The sequence below is a fragment of the Micromesistius poutassou genome (genome assembly GCF_964030765.1).
Source record: "Micromesistius poutassou genome assembly, chromosome: 4".
Lineage (NCBI taxonomy): Eukaryota > Metazoa > Chordata > Actinopteri > Gadiformes > Gadidae > Micromesistius > Micromesistius poutassou.
In genome coordinates this window covers 11,364,265-11,390,597 of record NC_140274.1, presented here as the reverse complement: position 1 = coordinate 11,390,597, position 26,333 = coordinate 11,364,265, and the positions used below count along the sequence as shown (strand labels likewise).

Sequence of the window (26,333 nt, the reverse complement as noted above, 5' to 3'; positions counted from 1 at the left end):
CTACCTTTGGAGGACATCACCTGCTGCAAGTGACAGAAGGCCCGCCCCTTTTCGCTACAGCGCGTCTTGAACCCTGACGGTATCTCACAAGGCAGTGAGGTAGACCTACAACAAGGTGCCCATTGTTGTGAGGAAACCTTTTTCTTTTCGATTAAAAAAATTTGACTATCACTAGGCCTGCTACACGACTCAATTTAAGTCGATATTTATTATATTTTTATGAAAGTCTTAAATATATTGGATATGTAAACGACTGACTTAGGATACATCATGGATCGACTGGATCAATGGGGGTTAAAATCCAAGAACACGGAGTTTGAGGACGACTTCTTTGATTATGGGACGGAGGAAATAACAGATGATCAAGACCCGAGTGAACTTCTCACCGCTTTGAAACAAAAGGAGGAAGAGGTTATTTTGGCAGCACAGCTGGGAAACGCATTGCTGCTGGAAAACCGTCAGCTGAAAGATCAGAGCGAAAAGCTTCATGAGCAATACACAGATAAACTCGAGGTAAGTTTGCCTTTAAATCCATCGTTAAATTGAGTTTTGACCACATAAAGAAAATAAGTAGGCTATGACGCCCGTGACGTGGAACAGATTTTCGCACTATATGACCAAGATAAAGAAATAATCATCAACGAACTCAAGAAACGTCGATTGACTTAGTAGTGTATTCTTTGGTTAACAAATGCTTAATATTCTCCCGAGGATAGTTTTCCTTGACTGATCATTACTTGTTGCAGTGCGTGTTGTGGACGCGCAAGTTTTTGTCTGGTTTTGGAAACAGTGCCACAAATTAGTCAGTGGAAAACCTCCACGCAGTCTGCAGGTGACACTGGGCTGTGAACCAATAGTAGGCTAGCTGTTTTCACATTTTGGGACCTAATTAACATTTACATTTTGCGTAAATATTTATGTTTGGCAATATGTTGCCAAAAGTATTTGACATCCAATAGGAATTAATATGTCTCTTTGAAATTGTTTTGGATGAACAAAACTTAAATGGATTTTGGGCTTGATGCACTACTCCCTACTATCTCCTTCAGTCAGGGCTTGAATGTTAGAAATCTATGTTGTGAATGTTTAAAAGTGCTTAAGGTTAACAAAATAGCTAAACTTTACCTCACGCAACTGCATAGGCCTATGTCTACCTCATCACATAACTAATACAATTGTTGACTCGACAAGTGGATAACAGGTCTACTTAGGTAGAAACATGTTTTTTTTTTTGACTGTTCTACATCAACAACATATAGTTTCTCAAGACAACTCCATGTGTCCTCTTATCACACAAAAACTTAAAAGAGACTAAAAGTTATGCCACAATCTCCCCCATGTCTTGCATAGCAAGCCGAGTTTTGTATTTTGATCTTCTCCACCTCCCGCTCCACCAGTTGCTGGAGCAGGGCAGGCATGAGCTGCGTCTGAAGCTGACCAGCTGCCAGTCGCAGTGGGAGAGCCAGGTGGGGGAGCTGGAGCGGGATGTGAGCGAGCTGAGGGCCCAGGTGGAGAGGCTGACTCAGGCCGTCGACGAGGCAAAGAGGGAGAAGGGCCAGGCCCAGCAGGACCACGGCGAACACGACCAGCGACTGGGAGAGCAGCTCTGTACCGTGAGTACGCCATCGCGTCACGCTGGTTGAAGAACGGCAATGGGGATGTGTGCGGCGGAGGCAAGGTTTTTGTTTAGTGTAGACTTAGGGGACCGAAGCCATTGTACAATTCTGGTCTTTTCTGTGTTTTTGTGTATCATAATATGTCTCACATCATCCTGTGTGGATTATAACAAAAGGTAACAAAATCATGTCCTATGAAACAAGAATGGATAGAAGCGTGGTGCTGAAACAGGTAGCTGAAACAGAAAACAGCTTTTCAGGTAACTGAGAAACAAAGCCTGATAAAAGAGGCCTGTTACCCAATACGTGCAGTGTAACTGGGTGTTCATTCAACCTCCGAGGTATCAGTTCAACTCTGCTTATCTGTCCTCCAGCAAGGCCACAAAAGTGTGTGTGTGTGTGTGTGTGTGTGTGTGTGTGTGTGTGTGTGTGTGTGTGTGTGTGTGTGTGTGTGTGTGTGTGTGTGTGTGTGTGTGTGTGTGTGTGTGTGTGTGTGTGTGTGTGTGTGAAGGCAATGTCTAATATCTGCATATGCAATAAAATGCAGATACAATATGATCAACCTAAGATAACGTTTTTTACATCGAACCAGGTACTAGAAGGTAGAATTGAACCCAGTGGGTAATAATGCTAGGTTCCCGGACTGGATGGAAACCATATATATATATATATATGAACAGAGTTGGGGATCATGAGCCTTGTTTGAATGTAGCTCTAGGCCAGTAGACCATACACTATGGTCCATTACCTTTTTGGTTTTATTAAATATGGCAGGGATAGACTGGTACCCATCATTATAAGTAACCTATAACCTGTAACATCAACTTTTTAATCTTCTTAAACCTTACAAATAATTGAAACATCAGTTTCAAATAATATGTTTTAAAATAATGTGTTGCGTAACCAGATCTGGCACTGAAAACTATATGGTCTCTTATCCATTAGGAACAACAAGGTTCTGATTAAACCGGGAGGACAGACAGGCAGGCTGACAGATAGCTTTGTGCCACATTATTATGGTGTAACAGCAACAGAGGATTGACAAGCTTTTCAGCTATGCGGGGGGATGGAAAGAGTAACATTGTAATGGCTAACTTGCTAGTATGACATCAGATATTTAAAATCAAGCATTCCCCCAGGGTGTCAAAGTCCTGAAAATAAGGAACTATGCATAAGGTAAAAAGAGCAGACCAAAGTCTGCCAGGAGCAATGCCAGGAAATATCTAGCAGCAGAAGCATTTTTCTGTTCAAGGAGAAGGTTGTATTGAAGAGAAGGAGAATGTCATAGAAAGGGTGGTTTTTAGCTAAGTGGATAAGCTACCATTCACATAGGATAGATCTGTTTCTGGAAAACCCCAAAGGGAGTAAGAAAACCTGTGTTGAGGAACATGAAGCATGTGAAGTCTGCTGGCTCCTTCTGTGGTGATTCTTTACCAGAGGAGGTGGATTGGGGTTCCCCTCCTGCAAAGTTTGCAACAGTACCTTGCATGGTGAGTGAGTCAGATCCCCTCCTTACACTCACCTGAGTGTGTGGAGGGGATTATCTGCATGGTAAGATTAGGGGGGGTTACTTACAGTTTATTCAAAGACAAGGAGGTTGAGATTCTGTGTAAAAGAAGAAATGTTAAGGTTTATTATTTTAGCAACTGGGAAACTGTCAGTTTCCCAGCTTAAAGGCGGAGATAAGATTGGTTTTAATGGAACTCGGCATCTCTGAGAATCTGCCATTTTAACCAGAGCTTTGCAAAAATGTAGGGGAGGGAGTCGTTTATCATGGAAAACTAGAGAGGAGTGAAGGCATCGCTTACCACAGACCTCTAACTAGTAACCTCAGACTGATAGTGTCAGGAGTTATGCTTGATTCAAGTGTTTCTTTTTAATCATGTAGTACTTCTGGAAAGGAAATTGAGGCGTAAAAAAACAAAAAACAAAGCACGTGTTTACAAGACATGGACCAAATGTAATGTTCAGATAGTAAATAAGTCAATGTTTTTGGGGATTTGCTAGAAAGATATTTTTGTTGATAAATTCTGCAATTCCAATGAATAAGAGTCTGGCATTAACTGTGTTTTTACCCATCACTGTTTATTTGGTGCGGGAGGTGATTCCATGGAGTTGCTGGCACATTGCTGAGAGGGGCTCAATCATAGAACAGATTCATCTAAACATGCATTGCCTCAAGGTTATGTGATTAGATACCATCTGAGGCATCAAAAAGAATGTGGATAGATTTTTGAAATCCTTCCATTTCTACTTTGAATTGACACATATCCTTGAATTCATATCATATCACTTCTCAGAAATGCTGATATTTCCAACACTTGGGAAGTGTTGGCCTGGAATGGAAGTATTGAGTAGTTTCATAGGAAACTACGCAAGTTTGCTAGGAATATCTGTAAAATTGAGTTATTTTAACACTGTCAGAGATAGACAAGACTATCTACAGTAGCAACAATAAGGATACATTTTTCAGATTTCTTCAATTGAAGGAAAATAAACGATGCATGTCAGGCTTAAATAATCGCCAATGAATAAACCTGTTTAATTTAATGTATTGGTCCCAGTGAGTCATAGTTGAATCTATTTCAATCCTAGTACGCTTACCCACAGCTTAAATAAAGCTACTGTTAAGACCTGTCACATGGTCACTTCCTGCAGGCATGAGCGGTGAGCAGAGGGGACAACAGTACACACAGTCTTACCTCAAGTAGAAGTACAGATAATTGGAAGATTGTTTACGTTAATTCTAACTTCAAGTAAAAACACAATATACTGAAAACCACAGACACCTGTTACGTCCCTCAAGCTGGGCTTCCGTTATTAAAAAAAAAGAGATGTCAGGTTTGAGGCAGCCCCTGACCTCTTGGCTTCTGGTGCAGAGTGTCCCGGGGGCTCGCTACCATAAAGCTGATCACAATATAGATTTCAGAGAGATATAAATCCACCCCCTACGTCCCCCAAACACCACTCTATCCTGGGGGAAATGGCTTGTTTTGGTCACACCCTCCAAGCGCTCCCCACCGTGCTGCACCAATCGCTGGGGTATTCAGCTGTCGTCGGACAACCCGGCATATTGCTTCGGCTGGAGGCTGAAACTTTGGGGAAGGGGGGGGGGGGGGGGGGGGTTTGCGGCAAAGGGGCCCTTTGAGGGGGACGTCCCCCTGGAGGTCCTTTGTGTTCCCAGCAAACGGAGCGTCCTCCTTCCAGCCGTGAGACTGTTAATTCCCAGTGGGTCGCTGCCTCTATTGTGAGGCCGCGGCGTGCCTCAGTGCTAAATGGTCCCCTTGGGGGATAATGGACGCTGGCGTGCATCCCCACCTACGCACCACGCGCCTCCAAGCGGGCCCCTCAAGATGTCCTTGGGTTTCCCTTTTGTTGTCCCGCTATCGGCGCTCAGCACACGCACATAAACCTGCACCCTATCCCACATCTCCCTCCACCCTCGTCCCTCCCCCACCCCACCGGCTCTGCACGCTCCCATTTACGCACATAGTAATACTGATGTTCTCTTTCCCCTTCCAACATCCTGATGCCCTGGGTCTCACCCCCGCCCAGCCACTTGGTTGTCTAACGTGGCACTGCCATGTCAATGCCATGGCCAAGATGCCCGGCCCCTGGCTCCATCTGCCACACAGTCTGGCCTTTCATCCTCCATTGTGTGGCTTTGATGGGATCTGACAGGGGCCCGCTGAAACGCTGAGTAAGGGGAACTAGGAGGCCTGGCCCAGTGGAGCACGGTGGGGCAGAATAGGGATTGGGACAAAGATACTAGTCTTTCATCGCAAATTGTTACTATTGGAGCAGTCGTGTGGTTATAGAGTCCACGTTTGATGACATGTGATGATATTCAAAGGAAGCCGTCCCTATTGTTTTAGTCCCTTCATGCTTCAGAAAATGGGGACAGGGGGCTGAACTAGCAGAAGTTAGTTAAGTTTGGCCCATGGAGCAGAAGAACACAACATGACCCCTTTAATCCCCACATTGAATGGCCCAGCTCTCAATTTACTGCAAAGTATTTTTATTTCTGGGATAGGCTAACTGATGGTTACACTGCATCATAATTAAAAGGCTTCATGCATTTCCCTTTTTTTTTAACTGTGCCAGTGTTAATTGCCTGGGGTAAATCCTGTGTTGGCAGGCCGTGGAAGTGGAGAGAGCTATGTCCAGTGAGCTGCAAGCTCTAAAGGAACAGCTCAACCAAGCGGGAACCCATAGCAGTACCCAGGACGACGAACTGATCAGTGCCATGAGGGAGCAGGTAGGAGTGGCATTACCCATGAACAACTAAAGTCACTTTAAATTACACATGACTTGAATTTCTTAATTAACAATGAAATATAATAATTTATAATTGTATTCCATTTAATTAACTTGTTTAATTAACAATAGAATATAATCATTTATAATTGTATTATTTTTTTCATTATGAATAAAGATGTGTATATAAAACCATAGTCTAACTCAATCCTAGCTAGGGCTGGGTATCACCACCGATTTCCTAAAGCGATTCGATATCGATTCGACCGCTCCCATTTTGATTGGGACCATTTGCATTGGCAAAGTCCATTGCAAACCATTGATTTTATAAGTGGTAGCCATCACTGGACTAAACTTTCCAATGTAACACTAACCTCCTGTGTGCTGGCCACTAAACCAATGGGCTAATCTGGCATGCTTCGGCCCATCTAGGTGATGCGTCTGACCCAGAGAGAGCAGGCTTTGGAAGAGCGCCTGGCGAGTGTGTGTCAGGAGAACGCAGAGCTGAGGGAGAGCCTAGCCTCCATACACACACAGCTGGCCCTGCAGGACCAGCGCAACCAGCAGCAGAGCCAACAGGTAGACACACACACACACACACACACACACACACACACACACACACACACACACACACACACACACACACACACACACACACACACACACACACACACACAGGAGCATGTACGCACTCGCGCACACACACACACGTGCTGAAATGCTACACAGGTATATTCAAACAATACAAGTACTCTCAAATGCTACAAAGAAGAAGAAAGGATGTACATTATACAGAGATTCGCAAATATTTACAAACACACACTGTAGGTAGTCGGCTGTGGGAATGAACATGCCCCAGGGCAGCAATTCTCTGCACGTCACTTGGGTATCGGTCAGATGGTGGAAGCACTTCAAGGGCATCACCTCATTCCTGCAGTTGTGTCACTTCTCACCTGCACTTCTGGATTCCAGCCCTATGCTGCAAAATTTGCAGCGTCTTTCGTTTGGCATTAGAATGGAATCTAGTGTGTCAGGATTTTCTTCTGGCTGCCTGTTAACGTTAAATGCAGTAAAAAAGTCATCTGTGCCTAGTCTATTGCACATGTAGGTTTTGTTTAGCAATCCCTGATTTATTATACATGTGCACCCTATATTTAATTTCAACTGTATATAATAAGCATTGAAAATATTATAGTTTGAACAGTTTTTTAATAATGTGTGTCTGTGTCTGTGTCCAGCTGAGTGAGGCACAGGGGGAAGTAGAGAAGGAGCATGGCCGCTCCCAGGAGCTGCAGGCCCGGGTGGATGAGCTGCAGGAGGAGGTGTCCTTCCAGGAGGCCAGGAGCCATGGGGACTCCTCCCTGCTGTCAGAGCTGGAGAGCAGCCTGGCTACAGCCGAGAGAGGCCTCAGCACAGAACAGGTAAGGAACCGGTAACTCATTAAAAAAACCTGCTTTGGGTGCTACCGAGCTGACTGCAGTGTAGCTGAATGGTATTCAAAGGAATACATTTAAAACACAAACCAAATGGCATTTCGCGCCATTGTTTTAGAGGGATGACAGAGATCGTAATCTGTGATTCTGTAAACACGCATTACTAAATTACCTACTCTAAACCAATCATTCCTGCTCAGCAAGTTGCTTATCTCAAGTCAGGGAAAGGGGAGTTCAAGTGTGTTTGGTTTCTTTTATAATAACACTTTTTATTGTTAACTCTTAAATATTCCCACATTCCCACGAGATTTTCCTAAAGCAGGTATTTTGTAGATTGCTTTTAATCACAATTTAAGAACCTAACCAAATGCACCTTGCAGTTCTGCTGAAAATCTGCTGGAATCAAATACACATAAATAACGTGTGCCTTTGATAGACCACAATTCAGGAAGTCAGGCTTGTAAGTTCATGGACATTGTGGTGAGGTTTTATTCTTCTGAATTACATTAGGCATTGTTGTGTTGCTACCAAATCAGTTACATCATACAGCAATAAAAAAACAATAATCGACAGACTAAACATGACATCACACAAGCACTGGTTGTTAAAGGAGTGATTGATGGTGCAAAGGTGTGATTGATTACATCCCCATGTCACACACAGTTGTGTAGAGTTATCAAACTAATGTTCAGGGATTGAGGTACAGACTTATAGGCATACTACCCTAGCCTCCTCTTATCAAAGAAAATGAAGATCCTATCTGTAAAGTCTTCTAAGCTTGCCTGCACAATATGTTCTCGTGTTACCAAAATAATAAGGCTCGGCTTTTAAGCGGCTACTGTTGGTGAGGCCATGTGATTTGATATAACAACAAGAAAACAGTGATACCTGAGGTATGGAAGGGTAAGGAGGTGCAACACTGGATTTACCTTGGTACAGTTTCGTTTTCTCTTTGTTGAGTTGTCAACAATGACTCCAATGTACTGAGTAGTAACTGAGTTCCCATTGTCAAAAAGTAACAAAGTGTTTATTTTTGTTGGCGAAAATGAATGCCCATTTGAAAGCCAGAGTAAAATGGTATGGAGACAACTGATCCCTTAATATCCTTTGATTTTTGTTTTGATTTCCACATTTCACTCCTCCCACTGGCATTATAATATATCTCAATAACTGTCCTTTATCTCCATACTGGAACATAATGAAAGGACATCCTGTTTGTCCAGTTCTCTGTGTGTTGGTATTCACAAGACTCACTTTGCAATGGTATATACATAAACATCCTGACTTTTAATGTAAAAAAGATTTATAAAGGAACCACGAACATGGGCTTTTTTGTCACCAAACAGTCGATTTAGCCTATGGGACCAAAATAAATGTCATTGCTATAATAATTTTAAAAGACAAGAAGATTTGTCTAGTTCTTGCTCTCTGATTGGCTACTGTGATGTTGTGTTTTTGTATCAGGATGATGTGATTTATAACTACACCCATGAGCCTTTCACCACACATCCTGTTCCCTACAGTTCCTGTCCTAACATTGTAGGGGTGTTTCCTTATTGGAGGACTATGAAAACACGTTTGCATGTCAATTGAACATAAACCTTTAGAGCAGATCCATGACAATAGAAACACTAACTGTTGTAGCGTGTAGTTTGTACTTTGTACTTTGTGTTTCGGTCAGAGGATCAGTATTATAACTTCATGTCAGCTGTTAGCTAGGAGTAAGGTAGACTACCATGGTGGTGAGTGTAGTATGATGTCACGGTGGATACTATGCGATTAAGGACATGCTGTTTCTTTCTTTGAATGAAGGAGGGGCCACCACTTGGTTTGTAGTGGATAGTTTCATTCCGCCTCTTTTGCATGCTTAGCTTTAATCAGCCCACAGTATCTGTGATCAGCTGGGATCATGCAGGGCAACCAACAGCATCGCAGAAGGATTTTGATTTTATTTTTCAGCATGTATAAATGAAGCTTTTGCTACCCTTACCACCTTTACTTTTTAGTGGAGGAAAAACTACAACCGAAAAGCTTAAAAAAAACGACAACCTGCTTTTATTCTCTTAGATGAGGCAAGAAGTGTCTTCAGCGCTCCAGTTGCTTCTCCCGTTGACCGGAGGCATGGGTCCACCAGGGTGCCCTCCCGTGGGGGGGGACCTGAACGCCTTGCTCTGCCAGCTGACGGACACAGCAAGAAGCCTGGCCGACTCCGGCTGCCCACAGGTGGGTGCGTTAGATTAAGTTGCCAGAAGCTAGCTGAAGTTGATGCTATTGCTATTGGACATCAATGTTGGTAGACATTAGCAGAGGAGTTGTATAATATTTTTATTTATTTATTTTAAACAGTTCTTCAGCCTCTGAATGCAAAATGCAATATAACTTTTTAATACATCTTTCTCTGTGGAGACATTGCTATTATATTGACATTTTATTTTGAGTGTTCCGAGAGACCTTAAATAACTTGAATGTACGAACACACAGATGCACCTCCCCCAGGGCAGACAATGAATGCAAATAGGTCAACGTTACCAAAACTCCCTGTTTTTTGCCTCAATCTGTGTGGAATGCACGGGGTGATACCAGATCCCCCTCTCACTCTCTGTCTCTCTCTCTCTCTCTGTCTCGTTCTCCCTGCCTCTCCTTCTCTTTCTCTCTGTTAACGTCTGTCTTCTAGGAGATGAATTCAGCCTTTGTGGATGGGAGGAGTGATCTGTGTGGGAACCCGAGCGCAGCAGAGCTCCGGGATCAGGTAACGCAGAGATAAAGAGGAACAGGGCTCTTCGTGGAGGGTAGCGCCCGGGGGCTGTGCTTTATGAGTTGTGGGTTTCAGTCAATACAACCATGCTACTGAAACCATAGTCTTTCCTTTTGAGCTATATATATATATATATATATATATATATCATTATTGGTTGAGCCCTTTCATTTTTTATGACATTTAATATTTTATTCATTTTAATGTAAACTTCTTGTTGATTCTATAGAAATATACTGTACATAATAGTAATGCAAAAACAGCTTCACAACATCTAAATTATTCACATATACATATCTGAAAGCACTGTGAAAGTATATATATGAAGTAGTATCTGTCTACTACAGCTTTCCTTTGCCAAATGAGGAGCCAAAAAAACAATTGACAATAGTTGTTACACATCAGTGAAAGTCATTTAATTCGCTTTGAGCCTGAACATTGTTCAAACCAAAATCGTTTGACCAGATAAACAGGAAATGAGTGCTCTTTTCATTGTCTACTGTCTGCACTCTCACACTCTCCCATTCACCCATATGTAGAATGTGTGCTCTTACCAAACATAGAGCTAAAAGGTTAGCATTGGTGTGGCTTTATTCTTTGGTGTTTTCCACCTTTCCAGAACACAGATTTGCAGCAGAAGAATGCAGAGCTGCGGACAGAACTCGAACATAGACAGGAGCAGACAGAGGTCGTCCAACAGGCCATCAAAGATCGAGATGAAGCCATAGCTAAGTAAGCTGCTACACAGTGTTGTTTCTTGCATGCATGGCAATTTTAAAGTTACATAATACATGAATTGACTCATTTTATGTTTGTTCATAGTAATCAAAAGTACAGCTTCATATGGTGGAACCAAAGATATGGTTAATTTAGCACTTAATAATACATCTCCATGCTTTCAGTATTGATCATGAGCTAAATGATGACGGCAGCTAAACAAGAAGGCTTTTGCATGTTCATGTAATACTTTTTCTATTTAAATGTTTGATGGCTGATTTTCTTATTGCTTCACAATAGGAAGAACCTGATGGAGATGGAGCTTGTGAGGAGTAAAAATGAGATGATGTCTCTTAACAACCAGCTTCTGGAAGCCATCCAGCGTAAACTGGTGCTGTCACAGGAGCTAGAGGCCTGGCAGGTAGGGGCTTTATTAAGGCTGAACATGTAACTATGCTGTGCAAGGGCTTCATGGTCCTGTGTAGCTCAAGTGGTAGATTATGACATTAACACAACCAGCCAGAGCTAGGAGTTAGATTCCCATTGGCTTGCTGAAAATGTGTACAACCATGACATTGTAATTTGCTTTTGAAGAAAGTTTCGACCAAATAATAAAGATGTATATTTTGTTATAATACTACATAATCAATGTCTGGGCTCTGAAAAAAAACTTGTTAATCTCAAATCGGCCTACTATCACCTCACTGGCTGATCCCTGACATGTCCAACCCCCTAACAGCCCAGTCAGATGGATGACTAATGGCAACAGGTGTTGCCACACAATTTTGGCTGAGCCATGACTAATCCATTGCTTAGGGACTGGGGACCTCTAGTGGTGGGGTTCAGAAGAGTAGGGCTTGAATGGGGAACATTGTTATAACTCAGATAAAAACAACATACAAGCATAAAAAAATATGAAAAAAGGCTATATCTTCATAAAATAGAATTCTCACCCTATTTCCTTGTCTACATGTCCAACCTAGGATGACATCCAGATAATCATCAATCAGCAGCTGAAAGCACAGCAACAGTCAGAGCAACTGCAGAGAAATCCCCCCCACTCCAACGGCATGTCCTTCTTCAGAAAGCCCAACACCACACCAGTATCCTCTCCTCGGACTGGCCAGCCCACCCCGCCCGTGTCCTGGGGGTTGGAGGTGGACCAGGAGAAGCCCCAGTCCCCCTGGAAGCAGTGGCTCAGGCTGGGCAAGCGGGTGCAGCACAGCAAATGATGTAGAGCAGCACTCACCGGAACACCGTGTCGCACACACACACACTCACACAGGCGTGGAGAGCCAGGCAAGTCAGAGAGACTGCCTGGCAACATATGGGGCCCAAACGTACCCGGGACATCCTCCAGGTATGAAGGAACCAAGCAGCCTCGGGACCAGAAGCCAGGACAATGTGTTTATGAGTCAACGAGTTTACAATGCAACTCCTTCAGCTTTACTGTTGGAAGGCCGGAGCACCTGTGAACAAACCAATGGGCAAATGTACATTTGTCGACATTTCATTGAGAAGCTAAGCCCTCCTTGAAATAGGGAATGTGACAAATGGAGACTTTTTTTTGTAAAACTATTATACCTGACACTGTAAACATATAAACGTTTTTTTGTAAAACAACAAAACTATCACCAAACTGTATATGTAGAATTTGGTTGGTATTTTTGGTAAGCAAAGTTACATTATTTAATAGAAGATTATTGCAATTATGAAAGATGGAAAGTTGATGGGATGACTGTAATAAATGTTTTGTTTAGGTTTCTGGCCACTTGGAACTAATTTGTTTCAAAAAAACATTTCAAAACATTTAACAAAAGCATAATTTATACGAGCTGTTATTCATGAGATTGAATTGAGTATTTTTGTGTGCAAAACCCCCTACAGTAATATATTATTTGCCAAGCAATATGACTGACTATTATGAAGATGAGGATGATAGTATATATCTGTTAAACATATATAACCTAGTCATTGTTTTTCTTTTTTTACATTTGATACTATGTATAACATCACAGTTAAAATGGTAAGTTGGTCCACACTTCACTTTACCGTTGCTATTTTTGGTGTCTTTTATGTTATAATTTACATTTCAAATGGTATGAATCAAGATTCCTACAATATCACAATACAAACCTAAGAGGATTGATTCTTCGCAACAATCATAAACAGGTTGTTGCAACTGTTTACACTAAAGTGTTAAAATAATAGAAGGAATGTTGAATATATTACTCTGTTGTAATGTACATTGATGTAGCCTGAAACCACTACACACTCAGACCTTTTTTTATCCACCATCACATTTTAAATAAAGTATTGACAGACAAGGACTACATTGTGTGTAGAAAGTGTTTCTGCCATCAGAGCAGTAATGATTGCAACAATTATTTTTTCATACAAAAAGTAGCCTACTGTTGCTAATTGTTTGTTGATGATTTGTACCTTTGCTATTCTTACACACAATTAAAGTAACCAAACTATTACATTTGTTAATTTATCTCAAGGTGTTTCATCAACAATTTAGCAAATCCTAATCTGGTGGGCTACCACTCCCCACAACTGCTGCCTGTAAAGGGCTCTACTACAAAGGCTTTCAAGAATACGAAAAAGCAGAACCGTTGGGTAAGGCCCGTTGCTGCCCCCTGTTGGATTAAAATATATATTTCTCGGAAATGGTACACCCAATCCTTGCAACAGTCTTTTGCATGTCATCATGGAGGATAACGATAAAGCTGTCCCCTTTAAAATATGTTCAGCGCATTCAGGTAATTTAATAGGAGCATTTTTAATGGTGTTTCTGAATCCCTTTTTTCTGACATCAATAACTTTTTTTTGTTATCCGTTAAATGTATTATTTTCTTATTAATATTACTTCTAGTTTATTCGGTTAAGATAAAGTGTAATCTTAAGTAAATGTGGTTAAATGTGGTGTATATTTCAGTATAGTCAGTGGCTTTGTCGCACACTGATGACGTGTACATGTGAGTGCTGAGGAGCCGCAAGGTTTGGCAGTAGCGTATTTCTTTCACAATACACAGTTCTACTCTTCTACCAGGTACGAAAGCATTTGGTCGATGACACGTTTATAACATACACCGATAACCAGTGATGACAGTGTAGTCGTCTGTGGGGATGGTTGCAAAACCCAGTGGTGTTGACCCTACAGGAGGCTAGCTAGTGCGGCTACAGGCTACATAAGGACTACTATGTTTGACAGGTGAACCTTTAATTGTGAGGGCAGTGGCTACTAGCCGCCCGGTTTACCTGTCTGCAACTGAATTGCGATCGCAAGGTACTGGTTGTAATGTGGATATGTGCTATTGCGACCTCTTAGTTGCAATTACCTCAATGTAGAGTCATATGCAGGAATAAGTGTTATCTGTTTGTATTTAACGGCGATCACCTAACTAACACTGCTCATCTAAGGACAGGTAGGGTCATCCTCTTTGTATCTGCATGCCATTGGTTTCCTAATAAAACGCTTGTCATGTAGGAGCAACTCTCCCTCTGTGAAGCGTTCAGTGCAGTCACTTTAGGACGTTTTATAATATTGTCTAATTGACAGAAAGTTTTTTCTAAAAACCAAAAGCATTCATATGCAGAGGATGATACAAGTTATCCGTAGAAGTGCAATATTGGTGAGTTTACCGCTATTAAATACAATCAAATAAGAGTTATATTTCCATAAATAGGTATCTCCATTGTTGTAATTGCAACGTCCTCTGTCACTTGCGGCTAGATAAGAACATGCTACAGTTGCAGATCTCATTTGGTAGCCCAGCATGCATAATTAATGTTTAATGTTTAAGATATGCTGTGTCCTTTTAGATTGAAAGTAGGCCTGGGCGATATGGCTGAAAGACAAATCATGATATTAGTTGATCATATTGATCGATATCGATAACTATTGATCATTTTAATGACCTAAAAATAATAGGAATTACCATGCTGGATTTAAACACTTAAAATGACCTTCCACTGTTCTTCATTGATAAATACTCCAATGTCGATACAACAATGAAAAACACTCAAATATTGTAAATAAGTATGGAACCGTGTTTGTGTAACAAACCCAGCTGCTAGATTCGGTGGTCCAGTCTCTTATCGATATATATTGAATATGTTTTTACATGTAATTGAAAGTCTTGTTACCAAAAGCGGTTATGTTTGGGACAGATCCGATTTATGTTATTTACTGTCAGCCATCCATTATGATTACCTTTACATCAAAAATGTTGTTCACATTTCTAAATGTTGTTGTCCTGTTTTTTACCTAGGCCTTCTACAATATCTTCTTAGTTTCCACCTTTCTTTCAAGGCCAGTCTTTTGGCCTCCAGAAGCTTCTGTTGACTACCCTTGGATGGATTGAAGCGTGTGGAGCCCTAGTGAGATGACTGACCAGGGCAACAACAACCAGAACATATCTTGCAACCCCTTTGCTGCCCTCTTTAGCTCCCTGGCTGATGCCAAGCAGTTTGCATCCGGTCAGCAACCACTGCTTTCAGCAGAACCCCCATGTGAGTGCTATTAGACTTTCAGCATTGGACTTTGTTTACATCTAGTATTTATAGGTCGGCAAATACTCTCAATTGTATACAATTAATATCATTGCATTCAAAAATACTTAAAGTCACAAATGATGGCAGACAAGCTCAAATCTGGGTGAACGGGGCTTCTCCCTTTCTTTCCCTACATATTTGTTCCGACATACAAACCTCTTTTCTAGTTCATCAAGTGCAACAATGCATACCTGCCTTTTTTATTTCCACACTTTAAACCACACAGTGGAAGACTCAGGGGAGAGTCATTCAGAGTCAGAGAACTCTGTGTCAGACAGCATCGATGACAACGATGACTCGGTGGCGGAGATCAGCCGCTCGTTTCGGTCGCGGCAGGAGCTCTGCGAGCAGCTTAACGTCAACCACATGATTCAGAGGATATTCCTCATCACCCTGGACAACAGTGAGTCTAACACACTCCACAATGTGTACCATACAATCTGCCTTTTTTCATTCTATATTTTTAGGTTGCGGAAATGATTTGATGAGAGTGATGTCTTATGGCGCTACATCAGACTTCTCTTCGTATTCCGTATGAGCATTTGTTTAATCAGATTTAGTGCAAGTTCTTGTCAAACCGTAGTTTTTGATTGTGAGTGTGTAGCATGTCTTCCTGAGGCAGTCCTCATGTCACACAATTCCCCAAACCCCTTCATGTTCTGGCTTTATTAACCGTAAATCTGGGAATCAGGCAAGCTAATTTCACAAAAGTGTGGTCTTTGATAGTGGCCAGTGTCCCATGTGCTCAGGTGTGTTGTTGACTGTTTCTGTGCCTCATGCAAGTCTAATTTGACGTTTCCAGTAAGTAAGACATGACTCACCCTGCTCTGAGAGGCTGCAGGGATGTAAGGGAGTGTAACGATGACTCTGGTGGCCGTCTTCCGGGACCACTTAGTGATGAGTCAGGAGGGTCCGACAATAAGGAATGAAAGGCCTCTGTTGTTGTCTTTGGTCTCCTAAGTCTGGCTGAAGAAAATATGAGCAAAGTAGACAAGGATGAGGTTAGAGGCTCATTAGTTGAGTACTGCAGTTTTAACTTTTAACTTACTTTTTAGTGTTTAAATTTTTTTGTATTTTTATGAACATGCAATTATACAAATATGAATGATGATTGAAATTTGAATATCGAACATTTTCAGTTTTTAATAATTTTAGGTTATTTTGTTATCATTCGTGTCTTCTCAATACATACCTTGTGTCCTCCAAGGTGACCCCAGTCTGAGAGCGGGTAACGGCATCCCTGCTCGCTGTGTGTTCCTGGAGGAGATGGCGGCCGACCTGGACGGCCAAGACTGGCTCGACAAGGACAACATCGGACAGGTTGGTATTGCTGGAAATTCTCTCTTGAATGTGGGCCTGTGAAGACTTTCAAGACAGAGGTTCAGATCGGCCAAAGACGATGGCCACTCATGACTCATTTCAGCTCAAACAGTCTCCATGCAGAGGGGCGTTACCTTGTCTCTAAATAGATTAAAGGATGAATAATTCTTTCAATGCACTTTCGTCTTAGTGTCATATAATAACATCTAATAAAGTCACATATTTCACTGTTATTGTTTAATGCTGTGGTATGTTTGCTGGGATAGAATAATCAAAGGGCCAATGAATCGAGTGATATTAGAAACAGTCATAATCAAGGTAATAATTTCAGCATTTCAACAGGGAAGGGTGATAGCCCATTCCAAAATGCCAAGTCTTAATTTCTACCCCTGGTACTTTGGTTTAGCTCTACCTTTTCCAAACTGATAAAGATTATTAAAAATACAATCATCTAGAAACTGCCCATATAATAATTCTGCGCTGTCATTTTGTTGGCCTGTAGCGACAAACAATCTATGTGTGTTTGGGATCAATCCCCCGCTAGGCTCTGTTCAACCGGCTGCTGATGCCTGAACCAGGAAACCACCTCATCTACATGACCTCCTGCAGCGCCGTCAACATGTCGGCCGACCGGGACGCAGGGGACAAATGTGCCATCCCCTATCTGTTTGCCTGTTATCAGAGGGCCAAGGAAGAGGTGACTCAGCACTAGCGTCTCATGGTGCTTTTGGGACAAGTGGAACTAAACGATGAGACGTTTTCTATTGCTCTGATTATTTGTATTATTATAAGAATTGAATATTACTATTGTTTAGTATTTCATTATTTTCTTCATCATATAGTTGTCATGATGTATTTAGTAATCATTTGATTGAGGATTGATAATTTAAAAAGGTATACTGGCTAGCAACTTGGACACTTAATCACTCCACATCATTGTAACAATGTAAATGAATGGCACCAGGTGACGAAGGTCCCAGAGAAGCTGCTGCCCTTCGCCGTCAGCTGTAAGGATCTGACCGTGGCCAACACCAGGACGGTCCTGCTCACCCCAGAGATCTACACCAGCCAGAACGTCTACGAACAGCTCCTGGACCTGCTGCTGGAGGGACTCACAGGATCACGTAGGTTTATTCATTCAGGTTTAAACTCTGCCTGGTTCTTTTTTTCTTAGGGTCCTTCTTCAGTCACTAGGAGGACCTTCTTCCCTTGTTTAATGTTCCTCCTCTTTGCCTGATAACGCTACTGTGTACTCTAATCTCCTGTATATACCACTCTGTCTCGATTGTTCTCTAATCGTGTTGTACTCTAATCTCCTGTATACCCTACTTTTTGTCATGGTTGAACTGTAATCTCCTGTATACCATACTGTTTGTCATGGTTGTATGGTAATCTCTTGTAAATCATACTGTCTCTGTGTTGTACTGTAATCTCCTGTATACCCTACTGTATGTCTCGGTTGTATTCTAATCTCCTGTATACCCTACTGTATGTCTCGATGGTACTATAATCTCTTGTATACCCTACTGTATGTCTCAGTTGTACACTAATCTCTTGTCAATGCTACCGTATGTCTCGGTTGTACTCTCTAACAGGAGATGCTACTGTCTCCTGTTTTAATGTGTAGAGCCGGAGGAGATGGTTGAATTTTCGGAGGAGGTGATCGCTGGCCTTCTGGCTGAACAGGAGGTGTGTACCTTTGGGGAGGTGATGGGACCTGTGCTGGACATCTTCCATGGGCGCATCAAAGACATGGATCTCTGCCAGCCTCTCCTCTACTCCTACCTGGAGGTGCTCCTCTACTTCAGCCATCAGAAAGACATTGCTATGGTCTGTACCACAACATCATCACCTCTATTGATCATAGGATCACCTTTATTATCCCACCTGAAGACACAACCCAACGCATGACTCCATTGTCTTCCAACCTGACTATAAATGTTCCCTTATGAGGTTTGACATCCCCTGCCCTCTTAGTCTTGACGTTTTGCTATCCATCGTATGCAGGTTTTGGTGGAGCACATCCAGCCCAAAGACCCATCAAATGGTTTGCAGTACCAGAAGAGCCTACTTGGTGCAGTGCTCAGTATCTCGTGCCTGCTGAAGACTCCAGGTGTGGTGGAGGGGCACCGGTACTTCACCAGCCCTGCCCGCTCCAGTGCCCAGGAGACCAAGATCCAGGAAGCCAACATACACCAGGTAAGGAGAGCATACCGTTTTTAGTAAGGGATAAGGACATTGAAAATATAAGAGTCCTTTTAGTAAATAATCCAATACGAGGACAATCCAACTATTTTATTTATCTTCCAATGATTATTTTCAGCTAGGAGAGTCAGTTAATACTGAGAGTAATGAGATGTCATAATCATAACAACGATAAGAAAAATGCTGCTGTTGATGGCAGATAACTGACTTACTCAAGGCAATCGATTTCCCCATCCATTAATTAATAATACAAATACATTAACTTATTTACATGTGTGAAGACTTATTGTAGCGGGTAGTGTGAATTACTTTCTGCATAGTGCTAAATCAATAACTCAAGCGGTTTTCAAGACAAATTTAAGAATCCTTGATAAGAATGTTTACAGACTCAAACCCTAGCGATTTTAAAAAGCAAAACTACAATGGCACTAATAATAGTAGTAATAATAGTAAATCGATGATGATGAAAATAATAATTCTATCTTGGATTTATGAAGGAAGCATTTCAAGGGACCCGAGGACGCTTTGCACATAGGACAACAATATATTAATACGGGCTGATGATTCTGAATGACGTCTTGCGGTCTGTAGTTCATGGGCCAGTTCCACGCCAAGCTCCACCAGACGCTGAAGAACCTGATGCAGCGCTCCGGGGAGACGCGCCATCTGCTGCTCTCCTGGCTGGGCGGCTGCCTGCAGGCCAACGCCGGCCGCACCAAGATATGGGCCAATCAGATGCCCGAGATCTTCGTCCAGATGTACGCCTCAGACGCCTTCTTCCTCAACCTGGGCGCCGCGCTGCTGAAGCTGTGCCAGCCCTTCTGCAGGCCGCGCTCGCCCAAACTGCTGACCTTCAACCCCTCCTACTGCGCACTCAAAGAGCTCAGCGAGGAGGAGCGGCGGAACCGCAATGTGCACGCCAGGGGTGAATACACGGCCGTGGGATAAGAAACAACTGCAGCTTTATTCCAGTGTTCATTCTCTACTTTTTTTTCTTTCTTAAATTTTTGTAAATGTTTTTGTTTGTGTTTATTTCTTGTTGCTACAGTATTATAACACAAGCAGAGCTATTTCTGATTCCTTTGCACGCACAGCCGAGGGGGGTTGAGAGCGAGACTAGATGATTCCCTCTTTATGCCCACCAGGCCTGGACAAGGAGACGTGTCTGATCCCTCCCCCCCCACAGCACCAGGCCGAGTTCTCCCAGTCCTACGGCCTGCTGACGGAGAACCTCATCCTCACACAGCTCACCCTGCACCTCGGCTTCCACAGGTACATGCACACGCACGTGTAAACACACACACACTTATACACACACACACACAGACGCACACAAGGCTTCAAGCACAAGATGCAACACATGGAACATTAAGTCAGTGAGTGTGTTTACCGCCCACACTCACGCAGTTTCGCTCCCATCCCAGCTCAGCATATGTCCCTTATGTTCCCGCCATATGTCGACATTAACCTCTCCATCCTTCTCCTCTTGTCTTCTCGCACACCTGTGTGCGTACATATCCATCTCTCTCTATATATAATAGCTGTGCTTGTGCATGCATCCACCTTCCAGACTCCACGAGCAGATGGTGAAGATGAACCAGTCTCTGCATCGCCTCCAGGGCACGTGGCAGGAGGCCCAGCGCTCAGGCAGCCCCTTGTCGGAGCAGCTCCTGGAGCAGTTTGAGCGGCTCATGATCCTGTACCTGTCCACCAAGGCGGTGGCCACGCAGCCCGCCATGCTGCAGTGCTGCCTCAACCTGCAGGCCTCCTCTGCCGCCCTGCTGGTGCAGCTGGCCGTGGGGAACCAGGGCTCGGGCTTGGAACACGTACCCCTCACCTTCCCCCTGGCGCCCATACACAACGGCACCGTGCTCTGCTACGTGCCAGGTGTGTGTGTGCACCGTCCAGTCATTTTCATTGCATTAAGAATATGCACTATATGAATTCAATGCATTAATGTTCTTTTCAATCTAGGCAACGATCAGTATTTCAGGTAGTGACATTTTTCTTTTTTCTTTCAAGAGTTTTTTGCAGAGAACCTGGGAGATTTCTTCATCTTCCTGCGGCGATTTGCGGACGACGTTTTAGAGTCCTCTGCTGAAAGTCTCGAACACGTTCTCAACTTCATCACTGTCTTCATGGGCAATGTAGAAAGGTAAATAATCATTGCATATCAATGTTTCAGAGTTAAAGGGCAATCACAAGTTGAAGTGGCCGCCTAGATGTTTGCTGGATAGATACAAGCCTAACCAGTGGACTATAGTTGCTGGTAGGCCTATCTATCCATCATACATCTTGTTGGACAGTCCCGGGCAGGGCAGGTTTTAAAATGGCTTGTAATGGCTAATGATGCCCCCATCTGGTGGTAAAGGGTGGTAATGGGGCCCTTCAACAAAAGGCAGATCAGATTTCATTGTCGACCTAACTCACCTCCATGACAGGATGAAGAATCCCCACTTGCGGGCAAAGATGGCGGAGGTTCTGGAGGCGGTCATGCCCCACATGGAGCCTGCTACTCCCGGTGCTACTCAGACAATGTTTCAGCGAGAGAGAGTCTTCTGCGCCTACAGACACGCAGCTCAGCTGGCTGAGGCACTCATCGCCGTATTCGTAGACATAGAGTTCACCGGTGAGTAATGGTAGGAAGTCCTGTTTCCATCACAGCAGACACTGTTCCATAACTTGTCCCTCGATGCTCTCATAACACAACATCGACCAATACTTTGGGAAAGTCATGCATTAATGTTTAGTGTTTATGTAAAATAATTCTTGCCTGTTCCCTCACTTTACTTAATCAGGTGACCCGCATCAGTTTGAGCAGAAGTTCAACTACAGAAGACCTATGTATCCCATCCTCAAGTATATGTGGAGCAAGGAAAGCTACAGGGAGAGCATCAAGGTAGGACTAGCTTGAAATATTTCAGAGATAGACATTGTAATCAGGAATATAATAAATATATTAATAATAATAATAATAAAGTTATGTTGATGATCCGTCCAAGGCATCAGTAAAGGCCTTTGTTAATGCTCTTCTCCTGTCCTCAGCGTCTGGCTGACTATGCTTCTGTCAACCTGGAGGCCATGAACCCTCCTCTGTTCCTGAGGTACCTCAACCTGCTGATGAACGATGCCATCTTCCTGCTGGACGAGGCTATTCAGGTGAGACGGGCCTACCCATGAGCTGACTACCTTGTATGAAACAAGGATTGTGTCTTTACCTCTTCTCTCTGAAATGTTGTGCAAATTCCTTGGCTTACTGTTGTATGATAAAGAGTGACTTTCTGCACACCCAATTAATATGCGATGCCTTGGTACTTTGAGCCCAGATGAGAAAATATGTTAACGATGATGGGTCTCTCACGCCCTCTCAAATGTTATACCGCCATCATTATTAATTAATGTGTCGCCCATTATATTCACTTCATTAAACCCTCCCTCACATACAGCAGTGACGGTGCAATTTTTTGGGGGGTTTTCAGTTCATTCAATTTGTTGACAACAAAACTTCTTCTGCAGTACTTGAGTAAAATCAAAGTCCTGCAGCTGGAGCGTGACCGCGGAGAGTGGGAGGGGCTTGCACCGGACGCCCGCAGGGAGAAAGAGTCCAGCTTGCAGATGTTGGGCCAACTGGGACGCTTCCACAACATCATGTCCAACGAGACCATCGGCACGCTGGCCTTCCTCACCTCAGGTCAGACGAGACAGAGACTCCAGCTCCATGAACGATGATGTTGTTATTAAGGTGCTGCACTCTTCCCCACACCATTACTAAGACCCGTCTTCCTGTTTCATTGGCCCTGACTGGGTCTTGCAGAGATCAAAGGCATCTTTGTGCATCCATTCCTGGCAGAGAGGATCATCTCCATGCTCAACTACTTCTTGCAGCATCTGGTGGGGCCCAAGATGGGTGCCCTCAAAGTCAAGGACTTCAGTGAGTTTGACTTCAAGCCTCAGCAACTGGTCTCAGACATCTGCACCATCTACCTGAACCTTGGGTACGTTTCAAATATATTCGTTTGTTTCTTCATCTCCTGAATGAATGCCAGATGTACACTTGCAAGACCTTTGGTACGTCTCTGTTCATCAGATCTGTTGTGCGTCAGGAGTCCATAGTGATCACAGCAGGTGGCTGAACTGTGTTAACATTTATATTTTTGCCAGACCAATGATGTGTATCTTATAAGCGTTTTTTCAAATCACAAACGCAGATTCAAATGTAACAAACCCTGTGTTGATTCTGCTGTTAATTTTCATATCATCAGGACATATAAGTTAAGGCCCGGGAAGACTTCCAAACGCCACTAAAACAAGAAGTGTTCTTTATGCTCTTGTCGTTGGCAGCGATGAAGAGAATTTCTGCGCCACGGTGCCCAAAGATGGGCGTTCTTACTCCTCCATCCTCTTCTCTCAGACGGCCAGGGTGCTGAGGAAGATCAACAAGCCTGGAGACATGATCGTTGCCTTTGGGCTTCTCGCTGACAAAATCAAGGTGAGGGATGCTCTTCGCGGAGACGTTCGTATTGAGTGTTTATACATATTATATACGTACTGAAAGAAAGATGCTTTCTGCAGTCCCACGCAGACAGGCATCAGCAGGAAGAGGAGACATACGCAGATGCCCCAGATGAGTTCCTGGACCCCATCATGTCCACCATGATGCTGGACCCCGTTCTGCTGCCCTCGTCTAACGTTACTGTCGACCGCTCCACCATAGCGAGACATCTACTCAGGTCCGTTACTTCTGCCTGGCTTGTTTGAATGATGAAATTCTTGTGCATGATGACAGACGTGGGGACATGATTTATGTATGAAATCAGTCTACTGATTCTTTTGCTGCTCTCTGTGTCACTAAATGTATTGCTTCTCTTTTACAGTGACCAGACGGACCCTTTCAACCGCAGTCCTCTCACCATGGACCAGATCAGGCCCAACGAGGACCTCAAACAGCAGATTCTACAGTGGCTGGCGAAGCATAAACAGGAGAGCTTGCAGATGGGACCGAGTGGCTAAATTTGGTTACTCCATGAGAAGATCAATGACTCTAATTCTGTTATATTTTCCCCCCACCTCTACTAGTCTAGCCCGCTCTTCTGTCCCTCAGCTTGATCCATGACGTGCTTAGCTCTGTGGAATCGCTCGGTCTCTTCCTGGTCAGAGTGACTTTCCACCAGTCTCACACGCAGCCTTTATGTTCAACTGACTTGCCCAGGTTGTGACAACAGTCAAGAACAAACTCTGGCCCCGTGCTGTGAGGAGAAGGTCGTCTTACCTCCATCATTCACGATGATGAGAAATATCATGGTGAAACAGCACAGTATAGGCCCTCCTGCCTGTCAGCTAATATCAGCTAAGTAGCTAACTACCAGTTTGTTGTCATTCTAAACTGTGACTTTAACAGGATTTGATCAATGTACTGTTTTAACCTCTGCCTGTCTCATTGGTCTGCCAAAACATGCTTTTTTTACTGAAGAGTTAAGTATTTTTGGAAACTTTGGAATATTTGGAAGACGGCTTAACAAAGGATCTTTTTTGTCCATACTCTACAGCGTAATATAAACGTATTCAGATACCAAATCAAGTAATATAATGTAGAGAAACCCTTATAAACAATAGTTTGTGGTATTACAATAACATTGTATGTGTTGATATGGGGGCAATCCATTCTTCACTTGTGGAGTTGGTGCCTCAAAACAAAGAGCCTTGCAGTAATGTTAATTATTCAAAAAACTGTTTCATACTGACAACATTACCTTTGGCATACAAATATGATGAATATTAGGATAGAGAAAGAATGAGCAGTACTATCTATCTATAATATATATATATATATATATATGTATATATATATATATATATATATATATATATATATATATATATATATATATATTATGAGAAGCTTGACTAGTTTTGTGATTTAAGGTTTTAAATGGAAAGAAGTGAAAGGTGTTGTAAAAGAATATGATGTGAGAAAGATTCTGTATTTGGTGGCATGCATTCATGTTGAATATCTACCAATTGAATAATTACTTGGTTCAAATATAATGAAGTTTTCCTTGTGATTATTACATTCTTAATTTGGGTGTACAGTATGATTCAGAAATAAAAACTGTTATTATTTAAGATATGGTTATTTGTTATGGTTTCACTAGAAAATATCACCAGAAACGTTTTTTGTTTCGTATTTTATACTTGCCTTTTGTAATCGTTGTATTTGACTCTTCCACAATATCCCTCAAACTTACCTGTGTATCATAATGCAGTACTTCCAAAGGGTGAGTATGGTTCAGAAATCTGGACACAGAATCTGGAGAGAATCCAAGCTGATTGTGTCAAGATAGTTTTCTGTCTCCGGTGTGCACAATACAAAAACATTAAGCAAGGTTCCTAACTGCCACCTGCTCCTAATGACCTTTATCTTTTGTAGTGTAATACGCTTTGAAAAAAACTGCCTGCTAAATGACAAAATATTGGGCCTAAATGACACCTATTTTTATATAACACAGACTAGTAATAATTTGTTACATTAACTAGCGACTACACTTCAACATTTTTTTTTTTTGTGTGTGTGTGTCCATCCATTTAAGAACCCTTGGACTTCTTGCTTTATAACTGTTGATCTTCATAGAATACTTTTCTGGACCACATGATATTCAGTTATTCATGATGTTCATACGTTTAACTGAATAACAAAAAAAATGATGTCAAATCTACGCACACCAGGAGTGATATATTATATTTTATTCATCAGCAGTGTTTATGAATATATCCTCTCTATAATCAGAGATAATATGTTTGAATGTGATACCCGGGATCAATCATTCTGGTATTAATTTCACATTTCAAATTTCCTTTTGATTATTTTATTATTTAGATTTGTTAACTTTATTGGATTGTGTCCGTTTTGGCTTTGATGTGCAATATTTCCTTCAGTATATTATATATGAAATGTGGTTTTATATCTGAGTCTGCATCAAAACACATTAACATCAGTAATAGCTAGACATGATTTTCAATTCTTTGTTTATTCAGTTAAGGCCCATTGTACTCTAGTTCATCAACATTAGGCTGGAAGCAGCAGCAGACAGGCAGACGAGAATATAAATCTGTGTCAACAGAGGATTCTGTTCTTCTTGGGTTTGTTGTCCTCCAAAAGGATACCCTATATCTATACCTACCCTATACCTCTATTCTCAGCACACTTTTACTTGAATGGTTGTGTTATGTATCTTCCATGTATAGACTGGTATATATGTTAGTATCGTGTAGTAGGCGTGTGTTGCCAGTATGTGTTGGATAGGCATCAGTATTTTGGCCTACTACCTTTGCTGAACTCTATTTAAAGTATTCAATTGCTTTAAATATATCATTCTAAAACATTTACGTGCAAAGGATTTCGAAAGCTCTTGACCAGTTTGAAAAACACAGTGGCATGCTTTATTATCCCTTTCAGACTATAATTATATC

At 42.4% G+C, this 26,333-nt stretch overlaps 2 protein-coding genes across 3 annotated transcripts; both read left to right on the top strand.

Moving 5' to 3' along the window:
* Positions 1–270: 270 nt before the first annotated feature.
* LOC311341666 (BICD family-like cargo adapter 1) lies at positions 271–13,065 on the top strand (the record flags this gene model as incomplete). Its single annotated transcript, XM_084466469.1, has 10 exons — positions 271–513; positions 1,398–1,613; positions 5,755–5,874; positions 6,306–6,452; positions 7,115–7,297; positions 9,377–9,532; positions 9,984–10,058; positions 10,684–10,796; positions 11,082–11,202; positions 11,765–13,065. The coding sequence occupies 10 exons, from the start codon at positions 271–273 to the stop codon at positions 12,011–12,013; spliced, it is 1,623 nt and encodes a 540-aa protein (XP_084322595.1). The 3' UTR covers positions 12,014–13,065.
* A 700-nt stretch (positions 13,066–13,765) lies between these two features.
* On the top strand, positions 13,766–24,718 carry ube4a (ubiquitination factor E4A). 2 transcript variants are annotated; one of them, XM_084466811.1, is made up of 20 exons: positions 13,766–13,836; positions 15,059–15,299; positions 15,568–15,744; positions 16,549–16,661; positions 17,206–17,358; positions 17,626–17,785; positions 18,289–18,491; positions 18,669–18,860; positions 19,458–19,791; positions 20,012–20,138; positions 20,437–20,753; positions 20,889–21,021; positions 21,308–21,495; positions 21,665–21,765; positions 21,912–22,025; positions 22,383–22,557; positions 22,681–22,861; positions 23,208–23,355; positions 23,439–23,596; positions 23,741–24,718. In XM_084466811.1, the coding sequence occupies exons 2-20, from the start codon at positions 15,173–15,175 to the stop codon at positions 23,874–23,876; spliced, it is 3,237 nt and encodes a 1,078-aa protein (XP_084322937.1). In that variant the 5' UTR covers positions 13,766–13,836; positions 15,059–15,172; the 3' UTR covers positions 23,877–24,718. The 2 variants fall into 2 exon arrangements, with proteins under 2 accessions (XP_084322937.1, XP_084322938.1); XM_084466812.1 differs by lacking the exons at positions 23,208–23,355; positions 23,439–23,596; positions 23,741–24,718 and having other exon boundaries at positions 22,383–22,608; positions 22,717–22,831.
* Positions 24,719–26,333: the final 1,615 nt, after the last annotated feature.

What these genes read in the sequence shown, in the direction of transcription:
- ube4a (XM_084466811.1), top strand. Translation starts at nt 15,173, where the DNA reads ATGACTGACCAGGGCAACAACAACCAGAACATATCTTGCAACCCCTTT. An exon ending in TTCATGGGCAATGTAGAAAG is followed by an intron (nt 21,022 to 21,307) that starts GTAAATAATCAT and finishes CCTCCATGACAG; the next exon opens with GATGAAGAATCCCCACTTGC. An exon ending in ACCATCTACCTGAACCTTGG is followed by an intron (nt 22,862 to 23,207) that starts GTACGTTTCAAA and finishes TGTCGTTGGCAG; the next exon opens with CGATGAAGAGAATTTCTGCG.